Raw genomic sequence first — 25,806 nt, 5'->3', positions numbered from 1 at the left:
GGGCTAGTGAGAGATGCTACCGTTCTAGTTGGGGGGGGGGGGGGGTAGAGAGAAGCTACTGTTGTAGTTGGGGGGTGGGGGGGCTAGAGAGAGATGCTACCATTCTAGTTGGGGGGGGGGGGGGGGGGCTAGAGAGATGCTACTGTTCTAGTTGGGGGGGGGGGGGGGGGGGGCTAGAGGGAGATGCTACCATTCTAGTTGGGGGGGCTAGAGAGATGCTACCATTCTAGTTGGGGGGGGGGGGGGGCTAGAGAGATGCTACCGTTCTAGTTGGGGGGGCTAGAGAGATGGTACCGTTCTAGTTGGGGGGGGGGGGGGGGGCTAGAGAGAGATGCTACCGTTCTAGTTGGGGGGGGGGCTAGAGAGATGCTACCGTTCTAGTTGGGGGGGGCTAGAGAGAGATGCTACCGTTCTAGTTGGGGGGGCTAGAGAGATGATGCCGTTCTAGTTGGGGGGGGGGGGGGGCTAGAGAGAGATGCTACCGTTCTAATTTGGGGGGGGGGGGGGCTAGAGAGATGCTACCGTTCTAGTTGGGGGGGCTAGAGAAATGCTACCATTCTAGTTGGGGGGGCTAGAGAGAGATGCTACCGTTCTAGTTGGGGGGGGGGGGGCTAGAGAGAGATGCTACCATTCTAGTTGGGGGGGCTAGAGAGAGATGCTACCGTTCTAGTTGGGGGGGGGGGGGGGCTAGAGAGAAATGCTACCATTCTAGTTGGGGGGGGGGGCTAGAGAGATGCTACCGTTCTAGTTGGGGGGGGGGACTAGAGAGAGATGCTACCGTTCTAGTTGGGGGGGCTAGAGGGAGATGCTACCGTTCTAATTTGGGGGGGGGGGGGGGCTAGAGAAATGCTACCATTCTAGTTGGGGGGGCTAGAGAGAGATGCTACTGTTCTAGTTGGGGGGGGGGGGGGGGCTAGAAGGAGATGCTACCATTCTAGTTGGGGGGGCTAGAGAGATGGTACCGTTCTAGTTAGGGGGGGGGGGGGGGGGCTAGAGAGAGATGCTACTGTTGTAGTTGGGGGGGGGGGCTAGAGAGATGCTACTGTTCTAGTTGGGGGGGGGGGGGGGGCTAGAGGGAGATAGTACCATTCTAGTTGGGGGGGGGGGCTAGAGAGATGCTACTGTTCTAGTTGGGGGGGGGGGGGGGGGGGGGGCTAGAGGGAGATGCTACTGTTCTAGTTGGGGGGGGGGGGGGGGCTAGAGGGAGATGCTACCATTCTAGTTGGGGGGGCTAGAGAGATGCTACCGTTCTAGTTGGGGGGGCTAGAGAGATGATGCCGTTCTAGTTGGGGGGGGGGGGGGGGCTAGAGAGAGATGCTACCGTTCTAATTTGGGGGGGGGGGGGGGGCTAGAGAGATGCTACCGTTCTAGTTGGGGGGGCTAGAGAAATGCTACCATTCTAGTTGGGGGGGATAGAGAGAGATGCTACCGTTCTAGTTGGGGGGGGGGGGGCTAGAGAGAGATGCTACCATTCTAGTTGGGGGGGCTAGAGAGAGATGCTACCGTTCTAGTTGGGGGGGGGGGGGGGCTAGAGAGAGATGCTACTGTTGTAGTTGGGGGGGGGGGGGCTAGAGAGATGCTACTGTTCTAGTTGGGGGGGGGGGTGGCTAGAGGGAGATGCTACCATTCTAGTTGGGGGGGGGGGGGCTAGAGAGATGCTACTGTTCTAGTTGGGGGGGGGGGGGGGGGCTAGAGGGAGATGCTACTGTTCTAGTTGGGGGGGGGGGGGGGGCTAGAGGGAGATGCTACCATTCTAGTTGGGGGGGCTAGAGAGATGCTACCGTTCTAGTTGGGGGGGCTAGAGAGATGATGCCGTTCTAGTTGGGGGGGGGGGGGGGGCTAGAGAGAGATGCTACCGTTCTAATTTGGGGGGGGGGGGGGGGGGGCTAGAGAGATGCTACCGTTCTAGTTGGGGGGGCTAGAGAAATGCTACCATTCTAGTTGGGGGGGATAGAGAGAGATGCTACCGTTCTAGTTGGGGGGGGGGGCTAGAGAGAGATGCTACCATTCTAGTTGGGGGGGCTAGAGAGAGATGCTACCGTTCTAGTTGGGGGGGGGGGGGGGCTAGAGAGAAATGCTACCATTCTAGTTGGGGGGGCTAGAGAGAGATGCTACCGTTCTAATTTGGGGGGGGGGGGGGGCTAGATAAATGCTACCATTCTAGTTGGGGGGGCTAGAGAGAGATGCTACTGTTCTAGTTGGGGGGGGGGGGGGGGGCTAGAAGGAGATGCTACCATTCTAGTTGGGGGGGCTAGAGAGATGGTACCGTTCTAGTTAGGGGGGGGGGGGGGGCTAGAGAGAGATGCTACCGTTCTAGTTGGGGGTGGGGCTAGAGAGATGCTACCGTTCTAGTTGGGGGGGGCTAGAGAGAGATGCTACCGTTCTAGTTGGGGGGGATAGAGAGATGATGCCGTTCTAGTTGGGGGGGGGGGGGGGGGGGGGGGGGGGGCTAGAGAAATGCTACCATTCTAGTTGGGGGGGCTAGAGAGAGATGCTACCGTTCTAGTTGGGGGGGGGGGGGGGGGCTAGAGAGAGATGCTACCATTCTAGTTGGGGGGGCTAGAGAGAGATGCTACCGTTCTAGTTGGGGGGGGGGGGGGGGGGCTAGAGAGAAATGCTACCATTCTAGTTGGGGGGGGGGCTAGAGAGATGCTACTGTTCTAGTTGGGGGGGTGCTAGAGAGATGCTACAGTTCTAGTTGGGGGGGTGCTAGAGAGAAATGCTACCGTTCTAGTTGGGAGGGGGGCTAGAGAGATGCTCCCGTTCTAGTTGGGGGGGGCTAGAGAGAGATGCTACCATTCTAGTTGGGGGGGGGCTAGAGAGATGCTACCATTCTAGTTGGGGGGTGGGCTAGAGAGAGATGCTACCGTTCTAATTGGGGGGGGGGGGGCTAGAGAGAGATGCTACCATTCTAGTTGGGGGGGGGGGGGGGCTAGAGAGATGCTACCGTTCTAGTTGGGGGGGGGGGGCTAGAGAGAGATGCTACCATTCTAGTTGGGGGGGCTAGAGAGAGATGCTACCATTGTAGTTGGGGGGAGGGGCTAGAGAGATGCTACCGTTCTAGTTGAGGGGGCTAGAGAGAGATGCTACCATTCTAGTTGGGGGGGCTAGAGAGAGATGCTACCGTTCTAGTTGGGGGGGGGGGGGGGGCTAGAGAGAGATGCTACCATTCTAGTTGGGGGGGCTAGAGAGAAATGCTACCGTTCTAGTTGGGGGGGGGGGGGCTAGAGAGAAATGCTACCATTCTAGTTGGGGGGGGGGGGGGCTAGAGAGATGCTACTGTTCTAGTTCGGGGGGTGCTAGAGAGATGCTACAGTTCTAGTTGGGGGGGTGCTAGAGAGAGATGCTACCGTTCTAGTTGGGAGGGGGGCTAGAGAGATGCTCCCGTTCTAGTTGGGGGGGGGCTAGAGAGAGATGCTACCATTCTAGTTGGGGGGGCTAGAGAGAGATGCTACCGTTCTAGTTGGGGGGGGGGGCGGCTAGAGAGAAATGCTACCATTCTAGTTGGGGTGGGGGCTAGAGAGATGCTACTGTTCTAGTTGGGGGGGTGCTAGAGAGATGCTACAGTTCTAGTTGGGGGGGTGCTAGAGAGAGATGCTACCGTTCTAGTTGGGAGGGGGGCTAGAGAGATGCTCCCGTTCTAGTTGGGGGGGGCTAGAGAGAGATGCTACCATTCTAGTTGGGGGGGGGCTAGAGAGATGCTACCATTCTAGTTGGGGGGTGGGCTAGAGAGAGATGCTACCGTTCTAATTGGGGGGGGGGGGGGGCTAGAGAGAGATGCTACCATTCTAGTTGGGGGGGGGGCTAGAGAGATGCTACCGTTCTAGTTGGGGGGGGGCTAGAGAGAGATGCTACCATTGTAGTTGGGGGGGCTAGAGAGAGATGCTACCATTGTAGTTGGGGGGAGGGGCTAGAGAGATGCTACCGTTCTAGTTGAGGGGGCTAGAGAGAGATGCTACCATTCTAGTTGGGGGGGGCTAGAGAGATGCTACCATTCTAGTTGGGGGGTGGGCTAGAGAGAGATGCTACCGTTCTAGTTGGGGGGGGGGGCTAGAGAGAGATGCTACCATTCTAGTTGGGGGGGGCTAGAGAGATGCTACCGTTCTAGTTGGGGGGTGGGCTAGAGAGAGATGCTACCGTTCTAGTTGGGGGGGCTAGAGAGAGATGCTTCCGTTCTGGTTGGGGGGGCTAGAGAGAGATGCTACCGTTCTAGTTGGGGGAGGGGCTAGACAGATGCTACCATTCTAGTTGGGGGGGCTAGAGAGAGATGCTACCGTTCTAGTTGGGGGGTTGGGGGGGGCTAGAGAGAGATGCTACCGTTGTAGTTGGAGGGAGGGGCTAGAGAGATGCTACCGTTCTAGTTGGGGGGGCTAGAGAGAGATGCTACCGTTCTAGTTGGGGTGGCTAGAGAGAGATGCTACCGTTCTAGTTGGGGGGTTGGGGGGGGGGGGGGGGGGGGGGGGGGGCTAGAGAGAGATGCTACCGTTCTAGTTGGGGGGGGGTCCTCTGCTGGTGTAACAGCCTTACATAGCCCTGCTACTTTCTAAGCTGGTTCCCCGGACCCAGACTGAGTACAGCTCCAGAAGAAGAAAAATGCATTAGAAGCCCAAGAGAGACACAGTAAATCCCAGGCATTGTTCAGTGTGCTAGTATGATGTCATAACTATACACAATTCCCTATGAATATCATATTTAAGTGTTGTGGCGTACTGCGAGGCCTGGTGACATATGGAGTCTCCATCACGCGGCAGGTGGCTCCCTCTGCTGGACGTGCCGGGTCACGACGGGTCCTCCGGCAAGGACTAATTGGGTCTGATTGCTCCCCAGCCGTACGGGGCTGGATGGACCAAATGAATGGAGAGTCAATGGAGATTTCCCTTAAACAATAAGATATAATAGATGTTTTTTATGTTAGCAGCAGGACACTGTTACAATGTTTTATTTGATCAGAGTCGTAAAGAGGAAAAACATAATGTAAGATACAGCACACGCTCTGCTGTTGTCAGGCCGGCCAATCACGTGACTTCAAATGTGGATGCGGAGAGATGGCGTAAGGTGATCCCCGAGTTCGAATCGACGCAGGTTGGGGAAGTCCTGAATGGTCGTGTCAAAAAATGGTCGTGTCACTAGCAGGCCTCCATCCAGTACCCTGCCCTGAACGTAGTCCCTGTCACTAGCAGGCCTCCATCCAGTACCCAGCCCTGAACATAGTCCCTGTCACTAGCAGGCCTCCATCCAGTACCCAGCCCTGAACGTAGTCCCTGTCACTAGCAGGCCTCCATCCAGTACCCTGCCCCGAACATAGTCCCTTTCACTAGCCAGCCTCCATCCAGTACCCTGCCCCGAACATAGTCCCTGTCACTAGCAGGCCTCCATCCAGTACCCTGCCCTGAACATAGTCCCTGTCACTAGCCAGCCTCCACCCAGTACCCTGCCCTGAACATAGTCCCTGTCACTAGAAGGCCTCCATCCAGTACCCTGCCCTGAACATAGTCCCTGTCACTAGAAGGCCTCCATCCAGTACCCTGCCCTGAACATAGTCCCTGTCACTAGAAGGCCTCCATCCAGTACCCTGCCCTGAACATAGTCCCTGTCACTAGAAGGCCTCCATCCAGTACCCTGCCCTGAACATAGTCCCTGTCACTAGCCAGCCTCCATCCAGTACCCAGCCCCGAACATAGTCCCTGTCACTAGCAGGCCTCCATCCAGTACCCAGCCCTGAACATAGTCCCTGTCACTAGCCAGCATCAAACCAGTACCCTGCCCTGAACATAGTCCCTGTCACTAGCCAGCCTCCATCCAGTACCCTGCCCTGAACATAGTCCCTGTCACTAGCCAGCCTCCATCCAGTACCCTGCCCTGAACATAGTCCCTGTCACTAGCAGGCCTCCATCCAGTACCCAGCCCTGAACATAGTCCCTGTCACTAGCAGTTCTCCATCCAGTACCCTGCCCTGAACATAGTCCCTGTCACTAGAAGGCCTCCATCCAGTACTCAGCCCTGAACGTAGTCCCTGTCACTAGCAGGCCTCCATCCAGTACCCAGCCCTGAACATAGTCCCTGTCACTAGCCAGCCTCCATCCAGTACCCAGCCCTGAACATAGTCCCTGTCACTAGAAGGCCTCCATCCAGTACCCTGCCCTGAACATAGTCCCTGTCACTAGCCAGCCTCCATCCAGTACCCAGCCCTGAACATAGTCCCTGTCACTAGAAGGCCTCCATCCAGTACTCAGCCCTGAACGTAGTCCCTGTCACTAGCAGGCCTCCATCCAGTACCCAGCCCTGAACATAGTCCCTGTCACTAGCCAGCCTCCATCCAGTACCCAGCCCTGAACATAGTCCCTGTCACTAGCAGGCCTCCATCCAGTACCCTGCCCTGAACATAGTCCCTGTCACTAGAAGGCCTCCATCCAGTACCCAGCCCTGAACATAGTCCCTGTCACTAGAAGACCTCCATCCAGTACCCAGCCCTGAACATAGTCCCTGTCACTAGCCAGCCTCCATCCAGTACCCAGCCCTGAACGTAGTCCCTGTCACTAGCCAGCCTCCATCCAGTACCCAGCCCCGAACATAGTCCCTGTCACTAGCAGGCCTCCATCCAGTACCCTGCCCTGAACATAGTCCCTGTCACTAGCAGGCCTCCATCCAGTACCCAGCCCTGAACATAGTCCCTGTCACTAGCCAGCCTCCATCCAGTACCCTGCCCTGAACATAGTCCCTGTCACTAGCAGGCCTCCATCCAGTACCCTGCCCTGAACATAGTCCCTGTCACTAGCAGGCCTCCATCGAGTACCCTGCCCTGAACATAGTCCCTGTCACTAGAAGGCCTCCATCCAGTACCCTGCCCTGAACATAGTCCCTGTCACTAGAAGGCCTCCATCCAGTACCCACCTTCATACTCAACCCTGCACGTTAGAGGTTGCTGACCTATGTACAGCGCATTCTGAAAGTATTCAGACCCCTTCACTTTTTCCACATTTTGTTATGTCATAGCCTTATTCTTTAATGTATAAAAAAATCATCAATCTACACACAATACCCCATAATGACATCACAATACCCCATAATGACATCACAATACCTCCATAATGACATCACAATACCCCATAATGACATCACAATACCCCATAATGACATCACAATACCCCATAATGACATCACAATACCCCATAATGACATCACAATACCCCATAATGACATCACAATACCCTATAATGACATCACAATACCCCATAATGACATCACACTACCCTATAATGACATCACACTACCCCATAATGACATCACAATACCCCATAATGACATCACACTACCCTATAATGACATCACACTACCCCATAATGACATCACAATACCCCATAATGACATCACAATACCCCATAATGACATCACAATACCCCATAATGACATCACAATACCCTATAATGACATCACACTACCCCATAATGACATCACAATACCCCATAATGACAGGGGATGACAGGTTTTTAGATTTTTTTTTATTTCTTTGTGCAAAAACCCCCAGAAATATCTTATTAACATAAGTATTCAGACCCTTTGCTATGAGACTCAAAATTGAGCTCAGGTGCATCCTGTTTCCATTTATCATCCAGACTTCCTCTGTGCAGATGGGAGAACCTTTCAGAAGGACAACCATCTCTGCAGCACTCCACCAATCAGGCCTTTATGGTAGAGTGGCCAGACGGAAGCCACTCCTCAGTAAAAGGCACATGACAGCCCGCTTGGAGTTTGTCAAAAAGCACTTAAAGGACTCTCAGACCACGAGAAACAAGATTGAACTCTTAGGCCTGAATGCCAAGCGTCACGTCTGGAGCAAACCTGGCACCATCCCTATGGTGAAGCATGGTGGTGGCAGCATCATGCTGTGGGGATGTCTTTCAGGAGGCAGGGACTGGGAGACTAGTCAGGATTGAGGGAAAGACAAACGGAGCAAAGTACAGAAAGATCCTTATTGAAAACTTGCTCCAGAGCTCTCAGACCCTCAGACTGGGGAAAAGGTTCACCTTCCAACAGGACAACGACCTTAAGCACACAGCCAAGACAACACAGGAATGGCTTCGGGTCAAGTCTCTGAATGTCCTTGAGTGACCCAGCCAGAACCCAGACTTGAACCCGATCGAACATCTCTGGAGAGACCTGAAAATAGCTGTGAGACGGAGCTCCCCATCCAACCTGACAGAGCTTGATAGGATCTGCAGAGTAGAATGGGAGAAACTCCCCAAATACAGGTGTGCCAAGCTTGTAGCGTCATACCCAAGAAGACTGGAGGCTGTAATCGCTGCCAAAGGTGCTTCAACAAAGTACTGAGGAAAGGGTCTGAATACTTATGTAAATGTGATATTTCTAAAAACATGTTTTTGCTTTGTCATTATGGGGTATTGTGAGTAGATTGATGAGGGGGATCATGGAAAAAAAAAGTGAGTTTAGAAAAAGGCTGTAAGACGAAGAAGGCTGTAAGAAGAAGAAGGCTGTAAGAAGAAGAAGGCTGTAAGAAGAAGAAGGCTGTAAGAAGAAGAAGGCTGTAAGAAGAAGAAGGCTGTAAGAAGAAGAGGGCTGTAAGAAGAAGAAGGCTGTAAGAAGAAGGCTGTAACGTAACACAATGTGGGGAAAAGTGTCCGATAACTTTCCGAATGCAGTTTATTTAAATGGATAAAAGGTGAGCCACTTTCTTATAACCTGAGTTGAACTCAGTGAGGTAACTTTCGTTCATCTCTATCTCTTCTTTCTTATAACCTGAGTTGAACTCACTATCTCTTCGTAGTATAGGGCTCTGGTCTACCTGAATACACACTGAAGAAGGCAAAAGTAAAACATAAAAATGTCATTCTCCTAATGAAATAATTACCATTCAAAACTTACTAGGTGAACATGCTAACAGAAATGAATGAGGTGGTTGGCTAGTCTGCTATGTGTGTTATTGTAGCAAAGTATCTATAAATGAAAAACCAGATCTCTTAAAAAATGTAATTCACTGTCATTCTATTTTCTATTACCCCTCAAACTCAACTATGGACCTCAAAGTTCCACTGAATTTTTTCATTGTTTCTCTCTAACCAGGGCTTGATTTAGACCTGGGACACCAGGTGTGTTCAATTCATTATCAGGTGGAACAGAATAACAGCAGACTCTCGTAGGGTCAGAGGTGAATACAGGCAGACTACGGACCTCGTAGGGTCAGAGTTGAATACGAGCAGCCTCCGGACCTCGTAGGGTCAGAGTTGAGTACCCCTGATCTATATAGTAGGCTATCATTGATTTTGGCCCAATAGGCCTGACATATTACCTCTTTCAAGAAGCTTTCCATTTTGATAGGGTTATGTACCCTAAAATCCTTCTCTAGAAAAAAACATAATAGCTCTGCGTCTCTGCCCGGCATGACAAGAGTGGCCCGAAGGGTGTTTAGCATCCCCAGTGGCTTTGCAAGCACAGAGAGGGTATTCTCCACTGCTGGGTATTCTCCACTGCATGGCAGCATCACATACGTTTGAAGCTACAGACTCTGACCAGAAGTGTTAAACTTGAATGGTAATCCAACTAGGAATTGTAAATCTTTCTCTTTCCCTTCCTTTGATGACAACATTTTCCCACGGAGGACCGCCCCGCCATCTTCCTGTTCAAGGGAGCACATCACAACAAGGTGAGTCCAAACATGTCTTATATGCTGCTGCATAAATGATGTAATATACCAGGGAGATATGTATACTCTAGCTAAGAAATTAATACTAAGTGTTCACATACACTAAGTTGACTGTGCCTTTAAACAGCTTTCACAAAGTTGACTGTGCCTTTGTATTCCAGAAAGTGATGTCATGGCTTTAGAAGCTTCTGATAGGCTAATTGACATCATTTGAGTCAATTGGAGGTATACCTGTGGATGTATTTCAAGGCCTACCTTCAAACTCAATGCGTCTTTGCTTGACGTCATGGGAAAATCAAAAGAAATCAGCCAAGACCTCAGAGAAAAAAATGTAGACCTCCACAAGTCTGGTTCATCCTTGGGAGCAATTTCCAAACGCATGAAGGTACCACGTTCAACTGTACAAACAATAGTACGCAGTATAAACACCATGGGATCACGCAGCCGTCATACCGCTCAGGAAGGAGACGCGTTCTGTCTCCTAGAGATGAACATACTTTGGTGCGAAAAGTGCAAATCAATCCCAGAACAACAGCAAAGGGCCTTGTGAAGATGCTGGAGGAAACAGGTACAAAAGTATCTATATCCACAGTAACACGAGTCCTATATCAACATAACCTGAAAGGCCGCTCAGCAAGGAAGAAGCCACTGCTCCAAAACCGCTTCAAAAAGCCAGACTACAGTTTGAAACTGCACATGGGAACAAAGATCATACTTTTTGGAGAAATGTCCTCTGGTCTGATGAAACAAAAATAGAACTGTTTGGCCATAATGACCATCGTTATGTTTGGAGGAAAAAGGGGGAGGCTTGCAAGCCGAAGAACACCATCCCAACCATGAAGCACGGGGTGGCAGCATCATGTTGTGGGGGTGCTTTGCTGCAGGAGGGCCTGGTGCACTTCACAAAATAGATGGCAACATGAGAATGGAAAATGATGTGGATGGAAAATTATGTGGATATATTGAAGCAACATCTCAAGACATCAGTCAGGAAGTTAAAGCTTGGTCGCAAATGGGTCTTCCAAATGGACAATGACCCCAAGCATACTTCCAAAGTTGTGGCAAAATGGTTTAAGGAAAACAAAGTCAAGGTATTGGAGTGGCCATTCCAAAGCCCTGACCTCAATCCTATAGAAAATCTGTGGGCAGAACTGAAAAAGTGTGTGCGAGCAAGGAGGCCTATAAACCTGACTCAGTTACACAAGCTTTGTCAGGAGGAATGGGCCAAAGTTCACCCAACTTATTTTGGGAAGCTTGTGAGAGGCTACCCAAAATGTTTGACCCAATGCTACCAAATACTTATTGAGTATATGTAAACTTCTGACCCAATTGGAATGTGATGAAATAAATAATTCTCTCTGATTAGCTCACTAAAGAACTCTAAAACCAAAGATGCGTTTGGGCTGGACTCTACCTACCTTTCTTAAAAACTACAAACTCACTCATTGGCCCCATTTACTAAGGTCACCAACACATCTATTGGTCTCGGTGTGTTTCCAAGGGTATGGAAGTCGGCCATAATAACGGCCATCTTTAAATCAGGCGACCCTGCTGACGTGAGTAACTACAGGCCCATTAGTATACTACCTGTGGTGTCAAAGGTTGCTGAAAAGTGTGTAGCAGAACAACTGATTGCCCACCTCAACAACAGCCCCTTCACATTACACTCCATGCAGTTTGGCTTCAGAGCGAAACACTCCACAGAAACGGCCAACTGCTTTCTTCTGGAAAATGTGAAGTCCAAGATGGACAAAGGGGGCGTTGTTGGGGCTGTGTTTCTGGACCTAAGGAAGGCTTTTGATCCTGTTAACCATGAGGTTCTCATCACAAAATTATCCAAGTTCAACTTTTCCCCCGATGCCTTGAGATGGATGAGATACCTTAAAGGCAGAACTCAGTGTGTCAGAGTGAGCAATGAGCTGTCGCCCACTCTTAGCTATGATGTGGGCGTGCCCCAAGGGTCAATACTGGGGCCCCTCCTGTTCAGCCTGTACATTAATGATCTGCCTTCTGTCTGTACTGGGTCTGAAGTTCAAATGTATGCAGATGATACAGTGATATGTGCATGCAAAGAGCAAACAACAAGCTGCACAAGAACTCACTACTGTAATGGTCTAGGTTACAAAGTGACTCAGTGACTCATGTTTGCATCTCAACGTGAAAAAAACTGTTTGCATGTTCTTCACAAAGAGGGCAACAGATGCTACTGAGCCAGATGTCTATGTGTCAGGGGTGAAGCTCCAGGTGGTATCTGATTTTAAGTCCCTTGGCATGATACTTGATTCCAACCTCTCTTTTAAAAAGCAGGTGAAAAAGGGCATTCAAATAACCAAATTCAACCTAGCTAATTTGACTACAGAGGTAGCAAAACTGTACTTCAAATCTATGATACTCCCTCACTTAACATACTGCTTGACTAGTTGGGCCCAAGCTTGCTGTACAACATTAAAACCTATTCAGTCTGTCTACAAACAGGCTCTCAAAGTGCTTGATAGGAAGCCCAATAGCCATCATCACTGTTACATCCTCAGAAAGCTTGAGCTCCAGAGTTGGGAAAATCTTGTGCAATACACCAACGCATGTCTTGTATTCAAGATCCTAAATGGCCTGGCTCCCCTCCACTCAGTATTTTTGTTAAACAGAAAACCCAGACATATGGCAGCAGATCCACAAGGTCTGCCATGAGAGGTGACTGTATAGTTCCCCTAAGGAAAAGCACCTTTAGTAAATCTGCATTCTCTGTGAGAGCTTCCCATGTCTGGAATACACTGCCATCAGACACACATAACTGCACCACCTATCACACTTTCACAAAAAACACGAAGACATTGCTAAAGGTCAATCAGATTTGTGAACGTCATCCCTAGCTGTGTATTGCTGCTTTCCATGTTGTCTGTTGTCTGTAGCTTGTGAGGTGTGGAAACACTTTGTTGCTTTTATGGGTTTTGTCTTGTTGCTGTATGTGCTATGTTGCTCTGTCTGTATGCTACGTCTTGCTTGTCCTATCAATCAATCAATCAATCAAATGTATTTATAAAGCCCTTCTTACATCAGCTGATGTCTCAAAATGCTGTACAGAAACCCAGCATAAAACCCTAAACAGCAAGCAATGCAGGTGCAGAAGCATGGTGGCTAGGAACAACTCCTTAGAAAGGCCAGAACCTAGGAAGAAACCTAGAGAGGAACCAGGCTATGAGGGGTGGCCAGTCATCTTCTGGCTGTGCCGGGTGGAGAGTATAACAGAATATGGCCAAGATGTTCAAATGTTCTTAGATGACCAGCAGGGTCAAATAATAATAATCACAGTTGTTGTCGAGGGTGCAACAGGTCAGCAGCGCCTCAGGAGTAAATGTCAGTTGGCTTTTCATAGCCGATCATTAAGAGTATCTCTATCGCTCCTGCTGTCTCCATAGAGTTGAAAACAGCAGGTCTGGGACAAGTAGCATGTCCGGTGAACAGGTCAGGGTTCCATAGCCGCAGGCAGAACAGTTGAAACTGGAGCAGCAGCACGGCCAGGTGGACTGGGAACAGCAAGGAGCCATCAGGCCAGGTAGTCCTGAGGCATGGTCCTCTGTTGCTCTGTGTGTGCTCACTGCTCATTGATTGTCTGTATTGTAATTGTTTTTAAAAACCTGCCCAGGGACTGCGGTTGAAAATTAGCCGGTTAGCTAAAACCGGCACTTTTACTGAAACGTTAATTAATGTGCACTGTCCCTGTAAAAATAAAAATAAACTCAAACTCTCTACTATTATTCTGACATTTCACATCCTTAAAATAAAGTGGTGATCCTAAATGACCTAAGACAGCGATTTTTTTACTAGGATTAAATGTCAGGAATTGTGAAAAACTGAGTTTAAATGTATTTGGCTAAGGTGTATGTAAACTTCCGACTTCAACTGTATATGCCCCCTTTATTTATCCTACTGTTCTGACTTGGTGTACAGGGAAAATACTGTAAGAGCAGCCCATGTTCTGCATTCTGTCACTGTACATTCCAAAAGTGCTGAACACATAGTGATATTGGCTATGTCCGTCTTAGCTCGCTCATTAATGTCTTAATCTAAACGACGGATTGCCCCTTATCCGCTCATCATTCCCTTATGCCATAGTTTGTACATCTCAATTGTCAGTAGAAACCACATCTATTTAAGCAAGTCAGCCATGTTAGCTATGCTTTTCTTAAAGGCAGTAAATGAGGCTGAATGAACTGTTTCGCTGCCCGACCAGGCTCCGCTGATAGCCAGGTGTAGAAGTGGTAAGATGTTGGGACTGCTGTTAGGACAGCTTTATGTAGGCCCTAACAGTTCGTGGGCACCGTTTGTCCCCATTATAGTGCAATTCATGTATTGTTTAGTGTTGTGGCTTTGCTAAAATCGCCACTGCTTATATGAAGTAGTTGTAAAATGTGGCGCAGTATCTCAGTGGTAGAGGCGTCACGACAGACACCCTAGTTCGAATCCAGGCTGGCCCAACGTCGTCTGGGTTTGGCCGGGGTAGGCCGTCATTGTAAATAAGACTTTGTTCTTAAAAGTGACCTGCCTAGTTAAACAAAGGTTAAGTAAACAAAATGTAAATCCCCTACGGAAAAAGTAATGGTGGAAAAACGATTGGAACCTGCTACTCATCCCGCGTTCAAAAGAACAGGGAACTAAAAAAAAACAACGAGCTCCGATTTGGGAAAAATCGATTTGAAGGGTCATCTAACTCGAATTCCAACTTGGGAATTCTGACCTATTTCTAGAGCTCCGACCTGAAGATCACTGACGTCAGGATTTTACCTGTATTTTTTCGACTTCCCAGTTGTTCTGAATGCGGCATCAATAGAGCTCGCCGGCTTGTAGTCCTAAAACACGGAAATTAGTTACCTCTGGTTCGTTAAACGCCATCCCTACGGGAAACATTTATGTGGAAATAATGAGGTTTCGGAAAAAATGGCAAAAGAAAGATCTGAGAAGATACGTGTTGTTTTATGAGATAAGAGCATTCTGTTAACATTACATTCATGAAATATGAAGCCTTTGCTTTTATTTTATAATATAATCCACAAAAAAGTGACGTTAGCTGATAAATGTATTCAATTCAAATGGTTTTATTGGCATGGGACACAAAGCAAGTCATTATCTTACTGAACAAAATATTTAATATATATATATATAAGATATCCTAAACCTGTTTTACCACAGACCTTTTTTTTTAGCGGCGTTTATTTTTTTTTTTAAACTAAAAACCTTAATTTCCCCAATAGGCATTGTCCATGGTGCAGTTAGTGCCTACAAAAAAACGCCATTGCTATTTCTCGCTTTTCTGTAATTATTTTATAGAATAAAAAATAAATAAATAAAAATAAGGGCACTTCCGTTGGCTAAAAACAAAATGGCTGCCTTCCGCTGCAGAGCATATTTTACCCGCTTCGTAGCATTTTAATTAATATGCTGTCGTGTGTTTACCCGATATAGCCTAATTTGTTTCGGGATAAGTAGCAAACATGTTTAAAAAAGCAAAGAGATCTAATTTAAGACGGAGAAATGAGTCGGACGAGGACGAGAAAGAAGAAAGTCAGCCGCCATGCGGGCCTTTCGCCGAGGATATCCCGGTGCTCGATGCCGCCAACGCAGACACCTTGTCCGGGGTTAACGTGGACCTGAACCACGGCAACGGGTTTCAGTCAAAGGCCGTAAAGAAGGAAAAGAAAACTCGGGATGTAGGGGGACCCCCGAAAGCCAGTTTGCTGAGCTTTGACGACGACGAAGGTAAAGTTAACGTTAGTTAGCGTTAGCACGATCTGATTACCGGTAACGTGAGTTAGTTAATCTAACTAGTTAGTTCACTTTCACTAGCTAACTAACTGGTTAACTGTTTCAGCGGATATTTATCTACCTAACGTTAATAAAGTGGCCTCTTGGTTCAATACTGTGATTCCCGAGCTGACCTATTGGAAGTGTTGACAATTTGACATTGTCAAAGTTTCTACCTTATGCTAGTTGGCCAAGTTAACTAATGTCAGTCACAGTAATAGCTAGCATATTCAAGGTTGTAAACAACATAAATTAACTAGTTAACAGCCATTGGTTTCATCCAATCTTCTCCGAATGATTGTTTCGTCGTTTACGCGGAGGTGATCTAATCTCTCTCTCAGACGAGGCCGAGGTGTTCAGAGTAAAGAAATCCAACCACAGCAAGAAGATCGTGAAGCAACTGAAGAAAGAATACAAGGAGGATCTGGAGAAGGTGTGCTACGTTAAACAAGAGCCCAACACCGGTAAGACATCACACCTGCACGTGTGTGTGCGCGCGCGCCCATCGTATGTGGTTGCTCATCTTGTGTGTTCATTTGTGTGTTAGGGATATAACATTCGCCAATACACACCAGTCCCCTGTTCAAATCTAGCATGAATCTGTCAGGAAATCCACTCAACATTTTTTGTTGTTGCTTAAATTTATTTTCTTTATAATGTCTGAAAATACCTGTGTTTTATTAGTTGTGTATATAGGCCATATGCATGGTATACCTCATCCAACGAAATGCTTACTTTTTAAAAATAAAAATATATATTTATTAACAAAGCAAGTCAGTTAAGAACAAATTCTTATTTACAATGACGGCCTACAGTGGGTTAACTGCCTTGTTCAGGGGTAGAGCTTGGGGATTCGATCCAGCAACCTTTCGGTTACAAGCCCAGCTACGCTACCACTACGCTACCTGCCGCCCCCAGATTCCTTCTGGACAATCAACAATAAGAATACAAAACACAAAGTAAATGGCAGTAGAAAAACAAACATTTTAGCCTAAGTATTTATACAGGAAGGCACAATTCATGGTCCAATATTTACATGTGTATTAGGGAAGGGGGGGGGGGGGGCAACTGTATACATTGAACAGTATTATAAGAGTCTGCTATACAGTATAATAATATAACAGTATAATGAGTGCTAGCAGCCGTTGTGATGTTTGTGTGTACCTATTACCGCCACACCGGAGGTCACTGGTCATAAAGGCAGTCAGATTCCACATGACTATTTAGTCACGGTAATTAGGCTTCTCCAAGCTCTGATGCTGCTGCTGCCGGTCATTAGGCTCCCAAGTGGCGCAGCCGTCTAAGGCACTGCATCTCAGTGTAAGAGGCGCCACTACGGTCCCTGGTTCGAATCCAGGCCTGGATCCAGGCTGGTCCGTGATTTGGAGTCCCATACCGTGGCACACAATTGGCCTAGCGTCGTCCGGGTTTGGCCGGGGGTAGGCCAGGCAGTTAACCCACTGTTCCTAGGCCGACCATTGTAAATAAGAATTTGTTCTTAACTGACTTGCTTTGTTAATAAACTGACTTGCCTAGTAAATATAAATCAACTAAAATGAGTAGCCTACCAAACTGGTTGCGCAACATTTCTATAGGCTATAGAATTGCGTGAGAAAACAGAGTGGTGGCCTCTATTAAAAAGAGGAGGATTGCATCAGCTTTCTATGGGCTAGGCCTTCTATTTTTATTTCTCAACTTTACTAATATTTTAATAAGGTTAGTATCACACCTCATGTAGTCTAGTCCATAGTCCTATGAGGTTAGTATCACACCTCATGTAATCTAGTCCATAGTCCTATATGTTTTAATAAGGTTAGTATCACACAAGTGGTCAAATCATTTCTTAAAATGGAGCACATTAATCCGCTTTACAAGGGGTCTATAGCCTAACTGGCATATATAAGCAACCTGTGAGTTTCAATATTTGGGGAAGATAATTCTCACCATTCAAATGCACCTTTATAATAAAGCATCACATTCTACAAGAGTAGTATGCCAGTTATATGCCAGTTACGCATGTGCACACTCCCTCAAATCATTGAGAATTGTATTAATTTATTTAATTCAGCTTTGTTCAATTGTCTTTATTCATACTATAAAATAATGCCACAGAATTATAAGCAAATCTGTGTGCTGTGTGTATTAATGTATATGTTAACATGCTGTGGGGATTAATGTATGTGTGTTACCATGCTGTGTGTGCCCCCCCCTCCCTCTCCAGACGTGTGGCCCCAGCCCCTGGCCTCCATTAAAGAGGAGCCTGCCAGCAGGGCAGGCAGTGAGCAAGGAGAGGAGGAGATGGAAGTGGACAGTACTGATGAACAGGAGCCTAAGACACAAAGCCAGAGCCTCGCCTCCAAGACTCCCACAACAACTGCAGCCGGAGCCTTCTCAAACACCAGCACCTTGTCCACGCTCAGCACCCTGCGTCCAGGTAATGGAGACGGTTTCCTGAATGACACTCTGTTCGACAGGTGACTGCAGTCTGTCAACAGTTGTAATAGTCTGAGGCAAAGACGAGCCTTTCCCAAACACCAGGACCCGACGACCAGCTGATGGTAGGGATTTCGCAAATGAAACCCTGGTCCCTCTATAAGGGGAAAGGGGGGGGGATACCTAGTCAGTTCTACAACTGAATGGCTTCAACTGAAATGTGTCTATCGCATTTACCCCTCTGAATCAGAGAGGTGTGTGAGTGGGGGCTGCCTTAATTGACACCCACGGCGCCCAGGGAACAGTGGGTTAACTGCCTTGTTCTCAGGGTCAGAACGACAGATTTTTACCTTGTCAGCAAGGGGATTCGATCCAGCGACTTTTTGGTTACTGGCCCAACACTCTAACCACTAGGCTACCTGCCTCCTCTACACTCTAACCACTAGGCTACCTGCCTCCTCTACACTCTAACCACTAGGCTACCTGCCTCCCCTCCACTCTAACCACTAGGCTACCTGCCCCCCCTCCACTCTAACCACTAGGCTACCCTGCCGTCCCTCCACTCTAACCACTAGGCTACATGCCTCCCCTCCACTCTAACCACTAGGCTACCTGCCGCCCCTCCACTCTAACCACTAGGCTACCTGCCGCCCCTCCACTCTAACCACTAGGCTACCTGCCGCCCCTCCACTCTAACCACTAGGCTACCCTGCCGCCCCTCCACTCTAACCACTAGGCTACCTGCCGCCCCTCCACTCTAACCACTAGGCTACCTGCCGCCTCTACACTCTAACCACTAGGCTACCTGCCGCCCCTCCACTCTAACCACTAGGCTACCTGCCGCCCCTCCACTCTAACCACTAGGCTACCTGCCGCCCCTCCACTCTAACCACTAGGCTACCTGCCGCCCCTCCACTCTAACCACTAGGCTACCTGCCGCCCCTCCACTCTAACCACTAGTCTACCTGCCGCCCCTCCACTCTAACCACTAGGCTACCTGCCGCCCCTCCACTCTAACCACTAGACTACCAGCCGCCCCTCCACTCTAACCACTAGGCTACCTGCCGCCCCTCCACTCTAACCACTAGACTACCAGCCCCCCCTCCACTCTAACCACTAGGCTACCTGCCGCCCCTCCACTCTAACCACTAGGCTACCTGCCGCCCCTCCACTCTAACTACTAGGCTACCTGCCGCCCCTCCACTCTAACCACTAGACTACCAGCCGCCCCTCCACTCTAACCACTAGGCTACCAGCCGCCCCTCCACTCTAACCACTAGGCTACCTGCCCCCCCTCCACTCTAACCACTAGGCTACCTGCCGCTCCTCCACTCTAACAACAGTTAGAGTCATGTCTTCTGCCTAGCAAGGAGCAGTTTTCATTAATCTATATATATATATATATATATATATATATATATATATATATATATATATATATATATATATATAAAATATGTGTGTGTATATATATTAATATATATATATGTAGATTAATGAAAACTGCTCCTTGCTAGGCAGAAGACGGCAAACTCGAACAAACATTGAAAATAAAACCGACCTAATTTGTGTGTGAACAGAACGATGTAACTGGCCCCCCACAACCCCCCCCCCCCCCCAAAAAACACAAGGACAAAATCTCACTGTACTAGCCTTTTTGGGTTAATTCAAACAACTTCTATATGTGGTCTTTGGATTACCTTTTGTGATTTCCCCCCCCCCCCACCCGCCAATGAGGATGGTGAAGTAGACATTCTACCCACCAATGACAAAATATCTACCCGCATTCCTTTGGGTGTTAATGTCCCAACCTGGTAAAAACCCCACTGCCATCACGTCAACTCCTAGATATGTCTTAACATGTTTAATCTTACTGACTCCTGACCTCTGACCTGTCCTCCTGTCTTAACATGTTTAATCTTACTGACTCCTGACCTCTGACCTGTCCTCCTGTCTTAACATGTTTGCCATGACCATAAGTGACGAGCAGCTGACACGATGCTAGAAATCTTCACCTTTTTTTTTTATCTTACTGACCTCTGACCTCTGTCCTGTCCAGGTGAGATCCCGGACGCTGCCTTCATCCACGCGGCAAGGAAGCGGCGTCAGATGGCGAGGGAGCTAGGCGGCGACGCCCCCCTGGTGGAGACGGACACGCCCAAGAAGCGTCTGGTCCGAGAGGAGGAAGAGGAGGGAGACGGGAGCGACGACGAAGACGAAGACGAGAAGAGGATCAGCTTCAGTGGAGTCAAGAACAAGAGCCAGAGGACCAGAATAGCAGAGGAGATCGGTTAGTTACATTTACACTGAGTATATCAAACATTAGGACAGCTTACCAATATCGAGTGGCACCTCTCCTTGTGCCCCCCCACAACAACCTCATTTTGTCAGGGCATGGGACTCTACAAGGTGTTGAAAGCCTTCCACATGGATGCTGGTCCCATGTTGACTCACAGTTGGCTGGATGTCCTTTGGGTGGTGGACGATTCTTGATTTAAAAAAAAAAACTGGAAACTGTTGAGTGTGAAAAACCCAGCAGCTTTGCAGTTCTTGACACACTCAAACCGGTACCCCTGGCACCAACTACCATACCCCTTTCAAGGGCACTTAAATAGTTTGTCTTGCCAATTCACCCTCTGAATGGCACGCAGTCACAAGCCATGTCTCGGCTGTCACTGATTTGAAGTGGATTTAACAAGTGACATCAATAAAGGAACACAGCTTTCACCTGGTCAGTCTGGCATGGAAAGAGCAGGTGTTTTAATGCTTTGTCCACTCAGTGGATACTACTACACTACCGATATTATACTACTACTACTACTACTACTACACTACCGATCTACTACTACTACTACTACACTACCGATATACTACTACTACTACACTACCGATATACTACTACTACTACACTGCCGATATACTACTACTACTACACTACCGATATACTACTACTACACTGCCGATATACTACTACTACTACTACACTACCGATATACTACTACTACACTGCCGATATACTACTACTACTACTACACTACCGATATACTACTACTACTACTACACTACCGATATACTACTACTACTACTACACTACCGATATACTACTACTACTACACTACCGATATACTACTACTACTACACTACCGATATACTACTACTACTACTACTGATATACTGCTACTACTACTACTACCAATCTACTACTACTACTACTAATATACTGCTACAACAACACTACCAATATACTACTACTACTACTACTACCAATATACTACTTATACTACTACTACCAATATACTACTACCACCCATATACTACTACTACTACTACTACCACTATACTACTACTACTACCAATGTACTACTACTACCAATATACTACTACTACCACCAATATACTACTACCACCAATCTACTACTACTACTACTACCAATATACTACTACCACCAATCTACTACTACTACTACCACCAATCTACTACTACTACTACCACCAATCTACTACTACTACTACCAATATACTACTACTACCAATATACTACTACCACCAATCTACTACTATTACTACCACCAATATACTACTACCACCAATCTACTACTACTACTACTACCACCAATCTACTACTACTACTACCACCAATCTACTACTACTACTACCACCAATCTACTACTACCACCAATATACTACTACCACCAATCTACTACTACTACTACTACCACCAATCTACTACTACTACTACTACCACCAATCTACTACTATTACTACCACCAATCTACTACTACTACCACCAATCTACTACTACTACTACTACCACCAATCTACTACTACTACTACCACCAATCTACTACTACTACTACCACCAATCTACTACTACTACTACCACCAATCTACTACTACTACTACTACTACCACCAATCTACTACTACTACTACTACCACCAATCTACTACTACTACTACCACCAATCTACTACTACTACTACCACCAATATACTACTACTACTACTACTACTACTACCACCAATATACTACTACTACTACTACTACCACCAATCTACTACTACTACTACTACTACTACTACTACTACTACTACTACTACTACTACTACTACTACTACTACTACTACTACTACCAATATACTACTAAAATACTACTACTACTACTACCAATATACCACTACTACCAATATACCACTACTACCAATATACTACTACTACTACTACTACCAATATACTACCAATATACTACCAATATACTACTACCACTACTACCAATATACTACTACCAATATACCACTACTACCAATATACCACTACTACCAATATATCACTACTACCAATATACTACTACCAATATACTACTACTACTACTACTACTACTACTACCAATATACTACTGCTACCAATATACTACTACTACTACTACTACTACTACTACTACTGGTAGACTGACCCAGAAAGACCCCCAGCTGTAATCGCTGCCAAAGGTGATTCTAACTCAGGGACGTGTGAAATGTAATTTTCAAACATTTCTAAGAACAGCTTTTCACTTTGTCATTATGGGGTATTGTGATGTCATTATGGGGTATTGTGATATCATTATGGGGTATTGTGATGTCATTATGGGGTATTGTGATGTCATTATGGGGTATTTTGTGTAGGTGAGAGATTTTGTGGAATAAGTCCAGGGGTATGAATACATTCTGAAGGCTCTGTAACCCCATTCCCCACCCTCTCTCTCTCTCTCTCCTCTACTAGGTATAGAGGGTAGTGATGACGAGGCGTTGGATACTGGAGGTCAGGATGAAGAGGTGTCACGCTGGGAACAGGAGCAGATACGCAAAGGGATCAGCATCCCCCAGGTAACACACGCACCAGCATCCCCCAGGTAACACACGCACCAGCATCCCCCAGGTAACACACGCACCAGCATCCCCCAGGTAACACACGTACCAGCATCCCCCAGGTAACACACGCACCAGCATCCCCCAGGTAACACACGCACCAGCATCCCCCAGGTAACACACGCACCAGCATCCCCCAGGTAACACACGCGCACCAGCATCCCCCAGGTAACACACGCGCACCAGCATCCCCCAGGTAACACACGCGCACCAGCATCCCCCAGGTAAAACACGCGCACCAGCATCCCCCAGGTAACACACGCGCACCAGCATCCCCCAGGTAACACACGCGCACCAGCATCCCCCAGGTAACACACGCGCACCAGCATCCCCCAGGTAACACACGCGCACCAGCATCCCCCAGGTAACACACGCGCACCAGCATCCCCCAGGTAACACACACGCGCACCAGCATCCCCCAGGTAACACACACGCGCACCAGCATCCCCCAGGTAACACACACGCGCACCAGCATCCCCCAGGTAACACACACGCGCACCAGCATCCCCCAGGTAACACACACGCGCACCAGCATCCCCCCCCCAGGTAACACACACGCGCACCAGCATCCCCCCCCAGGTAACACACACGCGCACCAGCATCCCCCCCCCAGGTAACACACACGCGCACCAGCATCCCCCCCCCAGGTAACACACACGCGCACCAGCATCCCCCCCCCAGGTAACACACACGCGCACCAGCATCCCCCAGGTAACACACACGCGCACCAGCATCCCCCAGGTAACACACACGCGCACCAGCATCCCCCAGGTAACACACGCGCACCAGCATCCCCCAGGTAACACACGCGCACCAGCATCCCCCAGGTAACACACGCGCACCAGCATCCCCCAGGTAACACACGCGCACCAGCATCCCCCAGGTAACACACGCGCACCAGCATCCCCCAGGTAACACACGCGCACCAGCATCCCCCAGGTAACACACGCGCACCAGCATCCCCCAGGTAACACACACGCGCACCAGCATCCCCCAGGTAACACACACGCGCACCAGCATCCCCCAGGTAACACACACGCGCACCAGCATCCCCCAGGTAACACACACGCGCACCAGCATCCCCCCCAGGTAACACACACGCGCACCAGCATCCCCCCCAGGTAACACACACGCACCAGCATCCCCCCCAGGTAACACACACGCGCACCAGCATCCCCCCCAGGTAACACACGGGCACCAGCATCCCTCCCCAGGTAACACACACGCGCACCAGCATCCCTCCCCAGGTAACACACACGCGCACCAGCATCCCCCCCCCAGGTAACCCACACACACGCACCAGCACCCCCCCCCCAGGTAACACACACGCGCACCAGCATCCCCCCCCAGGTAACCCACACACACGCACCAGCACCCCCCCCCCAGGTAACACACACACGCACCAACATCCCCTAGGTAACACACGCACGCACCAGCACCCCCCCCCCCTAGGTAACACACGCACGCACCAACATCCCCTAGGTAACACACGCACGCACCAACATCCCCTAGGTAACACACGCACGCACCAACATCCCCCAGGTAACACACGCACCGTAGATATGATGATGATGTTGTTGTTGTGTAGGTCCAGTCCTGCCAGCCAGACGACAACGGTAGCGTGTACTACCACAGCAGCAGCTACGACCCCCAGCAGCCCTACAGCTCTACCTACAGCCTGCCCTACTCCTACAGCAGCAAGCCTGAGGGTTGCACACTGGTCTACAGTGCCCCTGGCGGTGACCTCTCACCTGTCACTACTGACCTGATCAAGACACGCCTCAGAGACAGGTACCTGACCGATCCAGTACACTACTAACGCTAACGGTGACCTCTCACCTGTCACTACTGACCCTAACGGTGACCTCTCACTACTGACCTGGGGAAGACACGCCTCAGAGACAGGTACCTGACTGATCCAGTACACTACTGACCCTAACGGTGACCTGTCACTACTGACCCTAACGGTGACCTGTCACTACTGACCCTAACGGTGACCTGTCACTACTGACCCTAACGGTGACCTGTCACTACTGACCCTAACGGTGACCTGTCACTACTGACCCTAACGGTGACCTGTCACTACTGACCCTAACGGTGACCTGTCACTACTGACCCTAACGGTGACCTGTCACTACTGACCCTAACGGTGACCTGTCACTACTGACCCTAACGGTGACCTGTCACTACTGACCCTAACGGTGACCTGTCACTACTGACCCTAACGGTGACCTGTCACTACTGACCCTAACGGTGACCTGTCACTACTGACCCTAACGGTGACCTGTCACTACTGACCCTAACGGTGACCTGTCACTACTGACCCTAACGGTGACCTGTCACTACTGACCCTAACGGTGACCTGTCACTACTGACCCTAACGGTGACCTGTCACTACTGACCTGGGGAAGACACGGTGCCTTTTGGAGAGACTTCAGCCCCTTCATTTTTTCCACATTTTGTTAAGTTACAGGTCTGAATTATTATGACTTAATTATTAATTAATTCCTTATTACTTATCCTAAATTGGATTCGGTAGTTTTTTTCCCCTCATCAATTGCCACAGAATACCCCATAAAGACTGTTCTATTTAAAACAGGGCTAAAAAACATTTACATAAGTATTCAGACCCTTTACTCAGTACTTTGTTGAAGCACCTTTGTCAGTAATTACAGCCTGGAGTCTTCTTGGGTATGACGCTACAAGCTTGGAACACCTGTATTTGGGGAGTTTCTCCTATTCTTCTCTGCAGATCCTCTCAAGATCTGTCAGGTTGGATGGGGAGCGTTGCTGCACAGCTATTTTCAGGTCTCTCCAGAGATGTTCGATTGGGTTCAAGTCCGGATACTGGCTGGGCCACTCAAGAACATTCAGAGACTTGTCCCGAAGCCACTCCTGCGTTCCCTCGATCCTGTCTAGTCTTCCAGTCCCTGCCGCTGAAAAACATCCCCACAGCATGATGCTCCTACCACCATGCTTCACCGTAGGGATGGTGCCACCACCATGCTTCACCGTAG

General features: G+C 48.7%; 1 protein-coding gene across 1 annotated transcript in view; it reads left to right on the top strand.

Annotated features, from left to right (window-relative positions):
* Window positions 1–15,009: 15,009 nt before the first annotated feature.
* The window catches only part of LOC139388375 (PAX3 and PAX7 binding protein 1), a 48,904-nt gene continuing 38,107 nt past the window's right edge, over window positions 15,010–25,806 (top strand). The window contains exons 1-6 of the mRNA XM_071134992.1: window positions 15,010–15,409; window positions 15,796–15,918; window positions 17,676–17,888; window positions 19,947–20,177; window positions 22,644–22,747; window positions 24,378–24,580. Coding sequence (XP_070991093.1) covers window positions 15,145–15,409; window positions 15,796–15,918; window positions 17,676–17,888; window positions 19,947–20,177; window positions 22,644–22,747; window positions 24,378–24,580 — 1,139 coding nt within the window. The 5' untranslated portion in view covers window positions 15,010–15,144. The remainder of the gene's footprint in view (window positions 15,410–15,795; window positions 15,919–17,675; window positions 17,889–19,946; window positions 20,178–22,643; window positions 22,748–24,377; window positions 24,581–25,806) is intronic.

This window comes from Oncorhynchus clarkii, chromosome 29 (genome assembly GCF_045791955.1).
Source record: "Oncorhynchus clarkii lewisi isolate Uvic-CL-2024 chromosome 29, UVic_Ocla_1.0, whole genome shotgun sequence".
In the NCBI taxonomy this organism is placed as follows: Eukaryota; Metazoa; Chordata; class Actinopteri; order Salmoniformes; family Salmonidae; genus Oncorhynchus; species Oncorhynchus clarkii.
The sequence above is the reverse complement of the archived record's forward strand: the minus strand, read 5'-3'. Positions and strand labels throughout refer to the sequence as shown.